Source organism: Dermacentor albipictus, chromosome 1, assembly GCF_038994185.2.
Source record: "Dermacentor albipictus isolate Rhodes 1998 colony chromosome 1, USDA_Dalb.pri_finalv2, whole genome shotgun sequence".
Lineage (NCBI taxonomy): Eukaryota > Metazoa > Arthropoda > Arachnida > Ixodida > Ixodidae > Dermacentor > Dermacentor albipictus.
The window spans coordinates 43,937,798-43,953,188 of NC_091821.1; the positions used below are offsets into that span (position 1 = coordinate 43,937,798).

The 15,391-nt window shown below is 42.3% G+C and overlaps 2 protein-coding genes across 4 annotated transcripts in view; one reads left to right on the forward strand and one right to left on the reverse strand.

The window, feature by feature from the left end:
- Nucleotides 1-3,306, reverse strand: part of LOC135906378 (putative helicase MOV-10) — a 125,794-nt gene extending 122,488 nt beyond the window's left edge. Inside the window, exons 1-2 of one of the 3 annotated variants that reach the window (XM_065437768.2) lie at nucleotides 2,905-3,306; nucleotides 1,963-2,197 (exon numbers count right to left, since the gene is read on the reverse strand). In XM_065437768.2, the coding sequence (XP_065293840.1) occupies nucleotides 1,963-2,197; nucleotides 2,905-3,032 (363 nt within the window). In that variant the 5' untranslated portion in view covers nucleotides 3,033-3,306. The remainder of the gene's footprint in view (nucleotides 1-1,962; nucleotides 2,198-2,904) is intronic. The other 2 variants (XM_065437759.2, XM_065437750.1) reach the window with 2 other exon arrangements.
- Nucleotides 3,307-3,876: 570 nt separating this feature from the next.
- Nucleotides 3,877-15,391, forward strand: part of LOC135906406 (FAD-dependent oxidoreductase domain-containing protein 1-like) — a 73,623-nt gene continuing 62,108 nt past the window's right edge. The window contains exons 1-3 of the mRNA XM_065437793.2: nucleotides 3,877-4,418; nucleotides 4,647-4,776; nucleotides 4,847-4,946. Of these exons, the coding sequence (XP_065293865.1) occupies nucleotides 4,080-4,418; nucleotides 4,647-4,776; nucleotides 4,847-4,946 (569 nt within the window). The 5' untranslated portion in view covers nucleotides 3,877-4,079. The remainder of the gene's footprint in view (nucleotides 4,419-4,646; nucleotides 4,777-4,846; nucleotides 4,947-15,391) is intronic.

Consider the following 15,391-nt stretch of genomic DNA (forward strand, 5'->3'; position numbering starts at 1 on the left):
GTTATACAGGGTATTTTATTTAATCAGTTACAGAATTTTCAGAACTCACCCGTGACATATAGCACAATTCTACTTCTTGAGGTAAATTAATCCCAGAGGAAAATTTGAAATAAAAATTGAAAGCAAATATTTGACTAATCAAACATCTTTGCTAATTACTATTTAAGCTAATTACATTACACCACATATTGCAATTTACAAATTGTAGCCTAGCTATCAAAGTCACAACTACTTGGAACGAATTCTGAGGATGACACCAGTTACGAGAAATACATTTAGAAATTTTGCATCAAAGTGCATAGATGATCCAGTAACCTTAGAGCTCCAATATATAAAACGGTGTTTTGGTAAAAAAAAAAGTGGCACAAGTGTGCATTTCTACAAGTTTCACTGTGCTCATCTCATAACTGGTGTTAGTTTCAAAATTCGTTCCAAGTGGATGAGCTTTGTGAAATCATTGGCTTCATGAATTGTAATGTGTGTGTTAAAATAATTAATTGGAAAGTCAGTTAGTGAAAACTGTTAATTAGTTAATTAGGTGCATTCAATTACAGTGGAAGTAATATATAGCTTTTTAAATATTTAAGCTCAATAAGTAGATTTGTGCTAAATGCCACAGGAAATTCTTAAAAATTCTGTTAACATTAATATGAAACACTTTGCATATAGCAGAGTGCAAAGCCAAAAAGTCATACGTAAAATACAACAAGAAATCATATTTGAAAAAGTCAATATTTGCCCTTCTTCTTTGTCATAAGACTTCACCCACTAAGTTCATTTTACTGAACTTATCAATAAATGCAATATGAAATGGATGTGCCGCTGTGAAAATACGTACAAGCTCCCACAATACATGTCCCGTCTGTAAATGTCTAATTGTAGTCAGTGACTCCTAATAAGGTGAACTACATTTCATTTGAGCATGAAAGGTAGTGAAGTTTGGCGAATGTTGTTAGGTTTTCCTGCAGAACTTGCTGACACTGGCTTTTTCACAATGCTCTGCTGGAGCTTCTTACGAGTGTGGTGACCTCTCCGTGTGGACAGCTGACTCAAAGCAAGTAGTAGCACCCAGCAAAGCATGACCCTCCAAGATCACCAGTGCAAGTACACCTCTCCATTATGTTAATAATGTCACAGGAGCATCGATTGACCTGACAGTCAGTGCTAGTGTTGCGGAGCACAGCTATGAAAGTAATGACAGCAGGCGAGTGCACACAGAGCCTACTCTTGAGTGAGTATCGTTTGCTAGGCTATTCTTCTAAGCTGTTAAGCACACGCATTTGTGCACTCACTGGCGTTACAATAAGCTGTTGCAAACTATAGACAGCAGAGGCTATGCCAGATTCAATGGTATAGCCTAGCAGATGATACCCAGACTAGGATGCTTGGCGCACAAGCGCCTACCCTTACTACATTCACAGATACACTCTGTTACTACTTACCATGACCTACCCTCACTATTTTCAAAGGTGCACTTCACTGACCGTGAGAGTCGACGCTCACCCGAATTTATTATAATATTGGAGAGCTGCACATAAGAGACCTGCTTTATTGTAAGAATTATGTGGCCCCTTTACTCATTTTCTCCGCAATCAAGTCATCCCCTAGCATAAAACAACACTGCCAAGTTTCTAGAAGGTCATCGGAAGAGTTTCCAACAAGTGAAATTCATTGTATGCCTGTAGTATCTATTTAATGTGTCCATGCACCACACAGAACGCCCTTAGCTGCTTTTCAGTGTCATCCAGACATTGCACTCAAGCTGATTTGATAAACGAACATATGCCTACACTCACTATCAATCATCAAGTCAGAGACAATCTATTCCTCCAATTATCTGCTACGGTTTCCACCATCAGAGTTGCAAACATCTTGCTTGGTTTTTAAATATGGTTCAATACACAAAGTAATGCACAAAGATTTTAAATAAAGTCCCAATAAGAAATGCTGCAATCAAATTACCTGAGCATGTCCTGCACATACACCAGCCTCATCTTCAAGTACAAACACTTTGGTCTGGTGAAGAAATGTGCAAGTCTGTAGAAACACCCTGGACGGAGAATCCTCAGCCAGGCTTACAAGCAATGTCAACTTTAATTCCTGGTTTGGCATCAGCCGAAAGGCTATTGCTGGTATGCAGTCTACAATTTCTTGGCATGATATCTTCACTTTTCTTTTGTCTCCCACAAGAAAGTCCCTGCAAATGAAGACATTGAGTCAACTTTGTCGCATCGTTGTATAAATGCCTGCGTGAACATGGCCTGTAGCTACTCTCAGTAACTTCAATATTTAGACGAGGCCACGCTCACTATATCCCAACAGTTTGCTTTTGGGCAAATTCCTTTTTGGCGTTACACAATTCTCCTCGCACGGGTGCAGAATGTTGCACAAGTCGCGGGACGCTTTTTCCGTCGCTACGATAGACTGGTTTTTTTACAAGTACTGCTCAAGGAGGCCACATGTAACTGGCAAACAGAGGTTTCAGGAGAGCACCCGAGATTATAATCAAGCAGGCGCCGCACAATCTCCAGGTTACCCAAGGGGCGCGGGGGATCAAAGCTGGAAGTAGGGCGGTCCGTGGGTCCTGCAGACGTGGAGGCCTCTGCGAGCTCCAACCCACGGTCCAGCCCGGGTTCTAGCTTTGGTGTTCCCGTTACCGCTATGGTGTCCTGGAGGCGCCGCCAATAATACCAAATAATGACATGCCGTTAAAACTAGTAAGTATAAAGGCTATTAACTCAATACAATCACGCTCAGGCACCAACTTGTGACGCAGCGCTACCGCGCCTGTGCGATAATTAAGCAACGCCAACGAGGAATTCACATGCTTTAATTGCTCCTACATACGCTTTCACCGGCCAGTCCACCGACCAGTTTCGCAAGATTGATACATGGAAAACTTACTCGTGCTCCCAAAGGTAGTATTTTAGAAATTCTACAAAATGTTTCTTTGTTTCCAAATGATTTCGCTCGGCTTCATGACTATTGCAGCTGTATTTGCATAGTTGGCACGTGTAGCGGGGCTCGCTCATTGTCGCTTGATGAGCCGATGTGACAAAAAGTTTATGTAAGTTCTTGGAGACGGAAGACGGCGCTGAGGCATATATAGTTGAGGTACCAGCATGTCACGCTTACGAATGGTCACAGAGGCACACAATACCACACGACCACACAGAACCACATAACTGTCACAAGCACTAGTACGGTGTACTGGAATAGCGCAACACGTCAGTGCTTCATCCGGCGGCGAAAGCGTGCCTCTATTTGCGATAACAGCATGATAACAGCCTGGGCCTGGGGTGCTGGAGCACGCCGGTCTACTGCAGCGCCACTTGTCGCTATAGCTTGGAGTCATTTGCTGGCAATAGTAAAAATAATGATGTAATACAGAGCCTCCGGGATTGGTAATTATGGTTGTCGCTGAGGTCATGTGTCTATTCGATTCAGCCAAGTTTCTCTGCACCTTCTGCACCTAGGTTTTCGATTCCGCGAGGAGCTGCGGTGCACTCTGCACTCCCATCTCGATTGAACGGGGTGCAAGGTAAGGTGCCACCGCGGTGCAGTGCACCCTTGAACCTGTTGAACCGTGCAGCGAGTGGGAGCAGCCGTGCAGCCCGGCAGCCTATTACCAGACGTTCATTTGAGGAATTGCCAGTCGTTTCAGTGCTGCGAGAGAGAAAATTCATCATTGACCTATGCATGAGAAACTCTATGTTCCCATGTAGGTTGAGACATAGAGTTTCCTACAAAAATTATGTGGGTTGAGGCCACCCTCCGTACGCAGTCGAGCACCAGAGGTTGAGGTAACGCTCATGAGAACCCCCTAAGACACTAGCGCCACATTTCCCTCTAGGGTATTTATTTAGGAACTCTATTATGCTATGCTAAAAGAGTTTCTCGAAGCAGGCGGCACGTGGTTTCTGCTTCCTGCCTGATCGGCGTGTGAGCGCGGCAATGTTATGACCTGTGGTAGCTGGTTCTTTGCTGTGGTGTTTACGCGTGCTCCCTGTCGTCACCGTGCTTGCCATTCATCTGTTTCTAGCAATTACCAGATGGTCTGCTGCTCAAGCTTGTAAATTATGATCTCAATTAGATCTCTGCGCCGGGCTAGCGCTGCTTCTAAGCGTCTGTGTCAATATAAAGATATTGTCAGGGCTTGTTCAAGCGATGGCGGTGGTAAAAAGTCTGATTCCATGGTAGATGATATCTCTGAGGGACGCAGGCCGTTTAATATTTTGCGGGATGAGTTCAGAGGCTATTTTAAACCGAAGGGCTCTGAAGTACAGGAGCCGCTTTTTCCAAACGAAGTGGATATTTTAGTGGTTGGTGGAGGTATCATGGGATCATCCATTGCCTACTGGCTCAAGCAGAGAGCGCCCGAGAGTTTCACTTTGGGCGTGTTGGAGCGCGATTTGACGGTGAGTACTCTAGCCGTAAGTGCATACAATTTAACCGTCTTGAACAACCGTGACATGGAAAACTGCTCTGTTTTGTGGTCGTGCTTTTAATTCCAGGCGATTGTGCTTCGAGAGCTGTGACCGGTTCTTTTGTAGAAAACGATGCGTCCAGAACCTGCACTTCAGTGCGCGTTACCATGCTTTGTGTTGAAAGACCAAAAGATGGCTAATCGGTCATATTTCTTGCAGTATGCCCGATCATCCACAGTGCTGTCAATTGGAGGAATAAGGCAGCAGTTTTCATTGCCTGAAAACGTCCAGCTCTCGTTGTTCAGTGCCGAGTTCCTTAGAAACGTCAAGCAGAACCTTAGTGTTTTGGGTAAGTTCATTAGTATTTTAACGTAGACTATATAAATCGCCAACGTTAAATAAACTTTCTATATCTGCAGACTTCGACCCACCTGATATACAGTTTCAGCCACACGGCTACCTGTTCCTTGCCTCTGAGGAGGGAGTTGGCCAAATGGTGAAAAATTCGCAAATGCAGGAGTAAGTATTAGGGTAATGACTGCAGACTACCAATTGCACAAATTGGTATGTGTATAGGATGGATATAAAATTTGCTCTTCTTTTTTGCATTTGGAGATAGTGGGAAACTTCAAAGCAAATGTAATGCTAAAATGTGTTTCTTAGAGTACTTTGAATTACCTTCAGAAGCAACAGTGTTGATAACCTTATATTTGACCTAGGTGGCCGATTTGTCCCGACATCGTTTGAGATATTAAGTACTACATTGTCGAAGTAGTGTCTTGTACTTAACACTCAAGTTAAATGCTTCACTGTTTAACATAGTTGTGCTTGGGCATTGTGTATTACATTTCATATACACATCTCTGCAGCAAGCATTAGTGCTATACAGCTTGTATGTCGGGATGATGCAACATAGAAGGTGTGAGACGTGGCATGAAGAATTAGTTAGGTTATGTTATAGCTCTATCTAATCTTTTCCTAATTTTGTGGGGAAGTACCGTCATGAAGTACCCTACACAAGTGATCATTACTGTCTTACTGCATCACTTCTTATTCACTGAAGTGCCCTGATGTTCCGGCAGGTTCACTTGATGACGGGGCACACACTTCTGGGGCAGCCATGCATTACTACTACATGCCATCTTGGTTCTGGCTTATGGATACTGCAACCTTCAAAACACTTATGGATGTTTGGCTGCTGCATCTAGTAGAGCTAAGATAAAGGAATGCTAAGAACACCAAAGAAAAATTGACATGAAACTAGTTTGAAAGATTACGCGTCTTGAGAACCAGCTTTTACACCAGTCAGATGAACACATTTAATGTTTATTTGAGTAAATTCACTTCACTGAGTGCCATTTTGGCAGCTGCTGCAACAGCAAGACAAAGTATCATTTGGAATTGATTTCAGTGGCAGTTTGGTGCAGCACTAGCACATGAAGTGGTTGCTAGTATGTATTTGGAAAAGGGCAGTAATGTTGATTTTATACTATAGAAAACAGATCTTAAGAAACTGCTTGGACGGCAACTCCATTGCGCTCCTGGGAAATTTTGTGATTCCTTACAATGTATGCAGGCGCCATAGCAACAGCTGAAGTTGAGGTTTGGATCTATAAAAGTCTGTTTTCTAGATTTAAACAAATGCAGTTGGACGTATGCTTGTACGAAGTGTACTATTTTTTTTTTTCTTGTACAGCTGCTGTTGTTGAGGCTGTGCAATTTGAAGGAGCTGGTTGAAGTAAATTCAGTTTGCCAAATGTATTCGCTGTTGAGTACAGTCCACAGTGGGTGTCTCCAATCTTTCATGCGAGAGCCTCTGGATGACACTAATGTCGATTGGCATGTGCTCAAAAAAACGCTACTTTTGCTCATCTGTCGAGTATAACACTGGTGTCGCATGTCCACTTTTGATGGCGTCAGCCCGATTTGGATCGAAATTCTCCACCGCGATTGGCTCTTTCCTGCAGCTTGCACAAAGAGCCAATCACGGCTGTGAAATTCAATTTCAATAGGGCTCAATTGTGATCGAAAGTGCACTGTATGGCACCCGTGTAAAATACTTTTGTCAAGAGCAAAGGAGTGATATGCCAGAAGTCCATGTGAAAATGAAAGATGAATGGTGACACAATTGAAAATTTCCACACCACCTCACTGTGATGTTGTAGGTTGTAGCAGTGCCTGGCCCAGACAAAGTAAATATATAAATGTAAACATTAAATATAAATTATATCATATTTAAACATAAGAGAATGCTTAATGTGTTAATTCTTGTTGATTATTTTCTGTTTAAAAAAAAGAAGAAAAAAAGTCAGAGTTTGAAAAACCATTGATGTAATTTGTGCCATTGTTCACGCATAAAAGGGAACTTGGCATTTGTTCTCTTCCATAATGAGCCACCTCCTTCCCTACCTGCTAACAAGTGCAAAGGGAGCTTCAAGAAAACTGACTTACTAGTTTTCATCTTAGTGTGCTTTTGATGCATTAGTGCAATGCTGAATAAGTCTAACTATTTTGAACTAATGCTCTCAATTAGTGGTATGGTTGCACAGCTTTAGTACATGAAAGGAAATACCAGCAAGTGAGTGTGAAAATACTAGCAAGTGTCGGCAGGCTGTACATTTATACTCTTACATAGCTTGCTTTTACCAAGAGCAGGGGCTTCATATGGCAGAAAAGGAAATTATTAGAATTGCAGGTGGCAGCACCTTTGATCTCCCTGTGATGTCATTAATTGTAGCAACCTCTAGCTGAGTCAGTTTTGTGGCACTACACTTCGTTGTGACACTGCAAATTGTGACATTGCGTTAAAAATAAGCACATACCCAACCTGAAAGCTTTTCTGGATTTAAAACGCTACAGAATCTTTTTTTTTTTTTTTTTGCGCACTTGCACCATTGCTCCATGGTTTGGGTGCGTGATTGAAAAAGGGAATAAATTGGTATTCGTTTAGTCTGTTAAGACCCGCTGTGGTAGCCAAGTGGCTATGGCGATGCGTTGCTAAGCTGAAAGTTGTGGGTTCAATCCTGGCTGCGGTGCCTGTGTTTTGATGGTGACTAAATGCAAAAACGCTCATTTCCTTATAGTTAGGTGGTGCATATTAAGGAACCCCAGATGGCCATAATTAATCCAGAGTACCCCCCCCCCCCCTTACTACGGCATGCCTCATAATCAGATTGTGGTTTTGGCATATAAAATCCCATAATTAATTTTTTTTAGTCTGTTAAGCTAGCCAAGCAGACATGGAAGAAGTTGTCAGAAAGTAACCTTCTTGCCTAGTTTTATTAAACGTTTCTTTTTAATGTGAATTTAAGTCTAATATGGGTGCCTCTAGTTGCTTTGGTACAATTGTGCACAGAAATGTGAAGCACCACACTGCACTCCCAGGCATTGTGGAGTAGCTTGGTGTGCTATATGTTGGAAGAACTATGAATTGGGTTAGTTGGTGCGCATTCATTTTCCTTGTGCTATATACTGAGAGACACTAACAGGGACGAAATTAACACTGGTTGTAAAGAGGATACTTTACCCGTGTCACTTCGTGTCCTCTTTACAACCAGTGTTCGTTTCGTCCCTGTTCATGTCTTCCAGTACATAGTGCAAGGAATATAAATGCCAGCTGTTGGGCTATCAGGAGTGCACAAGTGAACACTTCCTTCTACAGCTTGTGTTAAATACTTGTCTAGTGCATGTGATTGTGGTGATAGAAAACTGCTTGTAATGAATGAAAAGATATGCCAAAGAACTGCTGCAAGTGAACAACTTTGTGCATGCACTATGCATTTATTTGCTTTATGGAGAGACATTTTGGGGCTGCAGGTGCGTAGTAATTACTGTTATAAACTTTATTCTGACTTTTTTTTCTAGAAGATGCTAGCGAAAGTAATTTCTCTAGACATCTGTGCATGAACTTCAAAATTTAAGGTCTAGGTAAAATGGTCAAGGTCAATTCTATAAGTTCATCTCTTTAATGTAAGCATTTATAGTTTGTGTGCTTGGCATAGTGACTTGCAGGGTATTATGTTCACATGCTTGTTGAGAACACCACAAATGCAAACTGGCACCAAGTTTTAATTTTATACTAGTGATTAAAAGAAATTACGTGCTGAATACCTGCTCATTTATTTAGAGGTGTCACATCTTGATAAGCTGATAAAGCAGATGTCTCTGCTTATAGGTAACACCTACGAGCTTGTCTGAGTTGTCAGGTGTTTTGGGGACATTAGTACACCAGCCTCATAGCATTATTCTAGTGGCAGTGGATGTGGAAACTGCCTTGAGTGCAGGTGCAAAGCTGTTTCTCTTTGTAATCACCCTTTCGCAGTGCACGCTCTTGACCACACTTGCATTGGGCAGCTCCAGCAGAACCTTATCAAGGATGCAATTGTGAGCCTTGTTTTAGAGCAGGTGCTGCCATTGTTTGAGCTAGCCTTAACTTTTGTTACCTCCAGCAGCATTACGAGATCACTTCCATGTCAGTCATAATAGCTTGCCTGGGTCCTGGTAACGCAGAGGCCTGCTGCTTCTGATTATTGCCCACATGTGACAGTTTGGAACAAGCTCGGAAGGGCAGTTGTTTACGTGCCTAGGATCTCTCAACAAATTATATATATACTGCTGCTCTCATATTGCTGTAAGGCCGATGATATAGATGAAATAGGTTTCACTGCTGGCAACAAGCGCTATGTTCATCTAAAGCATGCAGAGCTCTTATTGAAATGAACCACTATGTTCTGCTTACCTGCTAGCATAAAGGTTTCAACAGCAACATTATCTTCATGAAGGTACTTGTCTCCTTTTTTTATCTTATAACAAAAATTCATGCAGTGTAATGTTTCTGATGTATTATGGTGCAAAACAGGATCACAAGATATTGCCACAAGTGTTACTGTTTCTCTGTAGTAGTCATTATCACAGGAATATACAGAAAGGATGATAGATTGTGTGTGTATGTATGTGTGTGTATATACAGGGTCTGTCCTGAAAGTAATGTTAGTGAATTTATTGTGATGCGACCGTGCGTCGGAGCGCGGTCTAACCATCTGAAACTGGTAGTGGGGGAACCCAGCTAAGCAGCGCTCCGTCGCTCAGTGTGCTCCAAGCATCGGAGTGTGTAGGACGGGCTTGTCCGGAAGAGTTGTTTTTTATTCTTGTGCAAATTAAAATACAGCACTCATTAGAACAAAGATTTGCGATCAAGTTTTGCGTGAAACTTGGCAAGACCACTGCGGAAACTGTTAATATGCACAAGACTGCTTACAAAAAGCATGCCCTGTCAAATCGGCAAGTGTTTCAGTGGCACAAGGCCTTTTTGGAAGGCCAGGAAGGAGTCGACGACGAGGACCGCGCCGGACAGCCATCTGCGACCACCACAGCTGACAATGTGATGCGAGTGAGGGAACTGTCGAACTCAGACCGACGATTAAGTGTTCGTTGACATGTTAAACACTTCGAAAACTCAAGTTCATGAAATCGTTACAAACAATATCGGCATGCGGAAGGTGTGCACAAAAATGGTTCCAAAAGTGCTCACTGACGACCAAAATTCACGCCGCATTGAAACGTGCCAAGAAGACCTCGACATGTGCAAACGTGATGGAAAATTTTTGGACGACGTCATTACAGGTGACGAGACTTGGGTATTTGAATATGACCCGGAGACCAAAAGTCAATCGCCAAAGTGGCACACACACTCGTCCCCTCGCCAGAAGAAAGCCAGGATGAGCAAATCAAAGATCAAGATCATGCTCATCGTTTTTTTTTTCTTTTTCGTTTTTTTTTTCACATCCATGGACTGGTTCATCACAACTTTGTAGAACCTGGAACCATTGTGAACTCCAAATTTTATGTGGAAGTCCTCAAAAGATTGAAACGCAGGGATCAATGCATCCGGCCGAACATTGCAGACAACTGGAAGTTGCACCACGATAATGCGCCGACCCACAGTGCCTTCATCGTCGCAGACTACCTGGTTAAAGCAGGGGTGCCAACAATCCCCCAGCCCCCTTACAGCCAGGACTCCCCCCAACTTTTTTCTGTTTCCATGCCTCAAAACACCCCTGAAAGGCAAGCATTTTGGGACAGTGGACGGGATCAAAGCAGCTTGCACCGCAGCATTAAAGGCCATTCTGGAGGAGGACTACTGGAAGTCTCGCTAGAGCCGATGTATCGACGCAAAAGGAGAGTATTTTGAAGATTTTTAAACACTTGTAACAATAAATTCAATGAATGATTTTTAATGGCCTTAGTGGCATTACCTTCAAGATAGACCCTGTGTGTGTGTGTGTGTGTGTGTGTGTGTGTGTGTGTGTGTGTGTGTGTGTGTGTGTGTGTGTGTGTGTGTGTGTGTGTGTGTGTGTGTGTGTGTGTGTGTGTGTGTGTGTGTGTGTGTGTGTGTGTGTGTGTGTGTGTGTGTGTGTGTGTGTGTGTGTGTGTGTGTGTGTGTGTGTGTGTGTGTGTGTGTGTGTGTGTGTGTGTGTGTGTGTGTGTGTGTGTGTGTGTGTGTGTGTGTGTGTGTGTGTGTGTGTGTGTGTGTGTGTGTGTGTGTGTGTGTGTGTGTGTGTGTGTGTGTGTGTGTGTGTGTGTGTGTGTGTGAAAAATGTCTACCAATTGTTCTCTGATTGCAAAGTGATATTACCATGTTCCAGTTTATATGTGTCTTTGTGAAACCTTGTTTGAAAACTTTCTTTCATGTGTAGCAAGAGTAATAACTCAGAATCAAAAAAATCTTTAAATGAGCTATAAGCAGTAGAAAATTATTCAGGGCAGCCTAAAGGAACACTAAAGATGAAAATGAAGTTATATTTTGCTTCTTAAGTACATCAAATTGCCTTTCTTACTGCGGTAGGAGGCTTGGTAAGCCAGAAAAGACAAAAATCAAAAATAGTGCATCTCCCATGCACTGTGGTAATCAGCATTATATGGAGCATTTTGCAGGCAGCTGTTTATGCAGCATTGTGTGGGGTTCTGCAAAGCGTTACCAGGTGACCAATCTGTTTGTGTAAATCCAGTATTTGTGTGTGTGTGCAAGTACAGTGAACTACAATTAATACGAGAGTGTGTGCGTGTGACGAAAGCAGCAAAACGACAGTGACAGTAACGACAGTTGCCTGATTTCTACAAACGATCTCATTGATGTGAATGAGTGGCATGAAGGTGCAAAATGGGTAAGAAACGCAGAAACTAAATGTTCAATGACGACAGCTTGTGGTATCACTTGGAGGACACAGATAGATGACTGAAGCCTGTGTCCTTTTATAGCCATTTGTATGAGTGGCGTGTTGCAGCTGCTCGTGTTGGCCAAGCCATGATAATGCTGCCACAGTGGAATATGATGCAGTCTTGATGTACACGGACACTGTGCATCAGGAAAAGAGCAGGCCTCAGTGTTTCATCAAGTGGTGTGGTAACGATGAGAAGGACCATGAAAGATTGGTATGAGCTTCAGGAGGAACGAGGAGGCGGCGCATTGTTGTCTGGTGCTTGAAAATCAATGCTCGCGAGAAACTTGCTTTTCAATCGCTATCTGAATGCATGCAACCACCACCTGTTGTTCTACTGCTGAGATGCCGGGATCTTCTTTCGCATGCCATCTGGCTCGAGCGCAGATAACATGCAAGAATAAGATGTGAACACGAGCATAGAGGCGTCAGCCCAAGTTAATGGGCAACCTGATCCACTGGGTAAGCACAAGTTCTTGTAATGGTAGTAATGTCATGCAGTGCATGTATGCATGCATGTCAAGTCATGGATTTATATCATTATTGTCAGGCATGTCATTACATTCATGGGAACCATTTCATGGCATTCAGGCCGATCATGACATGCATGGCTTGACATGTCGTTAACCCTTTCAGGTGCCAATTATTTCTATTTAATAAAATCTTACTTTCACCACCTTTCTCGCATCTTCAAAATCATAAAAAGTATACAGCTGCAAAATAGGTCTCAAATTTTCAATTCTTTAGTGAGCTTCGTCAAGTTTACAGATGTGATTCCATGCGAAGCTCTCTACAGGAACATCAGATATAAAAATAACAGCTATTTTATGATTAACAGGCTTGAAATGCACTTATCTAGCAACTTGAAAATTATGCCTGGTGCAATACATTGTGAAATACAATGAAAGAAGTGAACCAGCTACATACAGCGACACATACATTGAGCAAGAGTACCCGGCCATCTACCTTTCTACTCATTTTGCGCACATTATTCAAACTTGCAGCACATTTCCACTCGGAAACATTTCAAGATGTATGCCACACATTTTAAATATCATTACTTTTATTAATGCTTTTGCTGTTGATGCACTAATCTTGTTGTACAAAATTGTGTACAAAGCACCTTAAAGGATTGATGTCACACATGCGTGGCACGACATGTATATCCAGAATATATCCAGTTAATGCTTTTATGGTCAAAGACTTAACTATACGGTACTGGAGCAAGTTCCAAATAATTGATGCCGTATATTTACGACGCTGTCTGTGTGTTCGAAAGACAGCAATTTTTCAACTCTCCGTTGCCCCCCATATGCTGCCACCCTGTGTGCATACAAGAAATTCTTTATCACTCTGTAGTCTCTTGGTTTTAATTCCACAGCTTGTCTATGCTGGCATGCGGTGATCAGTTATGGTTTTGTCTCCCGGGCTGTTTCTGTTTGTCACACTCGCAAAAATTGATATGTATGTGGTTTCTAATCTCTCAAAGGGTCACTGCTAGATGCTTGCTCATTTATTGCTCACAAGAATACGATTGCATCTGTTCACAGGCAGGCATTGGTATTACAATTGTCGTATACGAACGATACTGCCATGCCTGTGATTTTTTTCCTTGAAACTCGCGAAAACTGGTTGCCACTTGTTGGTGATAGGACGAACAACTATTGCAAGTTTCTCACCCGTTCGGTTTTTCTGCCGCGCGCACAGCCATAGGGATTTCTTGTGTGTACTCATTTACACGGTTCGATGGATGTGCACGCTGGTTACTCTTCTGCAAGTGAGTCGAGTGCCAATTCCTTCGATGCAGACTACTGCCCAAGTGCTGAATCGCAATATATATATTCTAGTGTATCTACTTTTTTATTTTAAATATCTATACAAGCCCATCTGCGTTCATCTATAAACAGTGCGTGTTTACCTATGGAAAATATTTTTCGTCACTTTATGGTCACTTAAAAAATTGATTTTTTTTTCCGATATAGGTCACTGAAAATTTAAATATGCAATAAAAAAAATCGACCCTAGGGGTAGCATTTGGCAAAAGAAATTGACCTTCAAAGGGTTAAAGAAATGCGTGTCATTCATTCCATTAATGTCATCTCATTTATGACAGTCATGTCCATTTTCTAGCAGGTTATGTATCTGGATATCCATGACATGAATGAAACATGTATGTCATGATGCGATTATCATGCATGACATATATGACATGAGAGGATGGTGTCGTGGTCATTTCTTTTTCTGGATACGTATCAGGATGTGTGACGAAGTGTGCATGACATGACAAGAATGGCATGCCATGACATGCTGGATGTCTTGTCATTAATGTAATTGCGTGCATGTCATTCATGTTATGTATGGCATGTCATTCATGTGATATCATGCATTCATGTCATGTCATTCATATCCAGATATACGCTGAGTTAAAAAAAACTGCGACGACAAAATCAAATTATTGATACCGTTTACGTCTTGACAAGCACGTGATGTCAATGATGTCATTCATGTTATGTATACGTGGACGTCATGCCCCCTCCATGCCTATTCTGATATATACCCAGTTGAAATGACCAAGACGGCACCATGACTAGGGGCCTGGATATATAGATAAATAAATAGATACATTCAAAGCGCCTGAAGTTTGCAAAGACTGCTTTGCATTAAAAGCCAGTAACCAGACTGAAGTTCTTGCTTCAGCTTGTTGTGACGTCGCGGATTTTCACGGCGTGTCTACTCGGATCAGTTATCAGTAAAGGTGGACTACAGTACATCCTAAAGGAACTGCAGACTCGACCTAGCAATTTTGATAACTCTTCTTGTACATAAATTACTCAAGCATGAGAAAATCTTTTGAAATATATGATTTTGCAGATGAATAAAAGTAGTTGTGAAAGTATATTTTCCAGTCTTAACCAAAGGAAAGCCTGTAAGTCTGCCAACAGGCTCTCCTGAATGGAATGGGCATTGCGAGCAACTTCGTGTAGGTTAGAATATTGCCAGTTGTGTAGAAATAGGCAAAACTGCAGATGACTTTGCCTTTGTAAACAGCTCACCTGCTTGGATTCTGCGATAGAGCTCCTGTGTAGCTCGCACACAGGCTTTTGTTGGGGTGTTCAGTATGTAAGTCAAGTTCTCAAAGGATGTGCAATTTGTAGCCCAGCAGTAGGAGCTCTTTCTGGAAGCTTTGCACTCGGGACTGAAGGGATGACTGCAGCTGCCACAAAGCCCTGAAAGACTTGCGATAAAACTTGATTTAGCATGTGCTTCTTCAATGCCCCCAATGGCTGCCACATACACGTGCAGCTTGTCCAGGACATTTGCAACCGACTTTTGGCAGTCGTACCCTTTGTAAAATGGAGACCGGTAGTTCCACTCAAGATAACAACTCCTTGAAGAAGCTGAGATGCCGAAAAATTCCGTCGCACAAATTATCCACACTTTACAGTGTCGCACCAATACTTCGGTCAAGCCTAAGGACAGTGCCAACACAGAGCTTTCTTCCTTGGTCCTCATCTTTGCTTATTTCTGTGAAGGAACTCAAAAAGCAATGTTATATGGTACATGGAAAAACAGGTAGCAAAAGCATGTTAGATGCCACTGTTGCGAGTGCAGCCTTGCTGCACTTGCAAAGGGAATCTTCCACTCTCTCGCTGCCGCTTGCTCTCCTCCTGTTCAGTTCTTGAAGGTTGCTGAAATATGTCCACAGGTGGAATGCGCAGTATGTGGCTGTGCTTTGTCTGCGTGCCA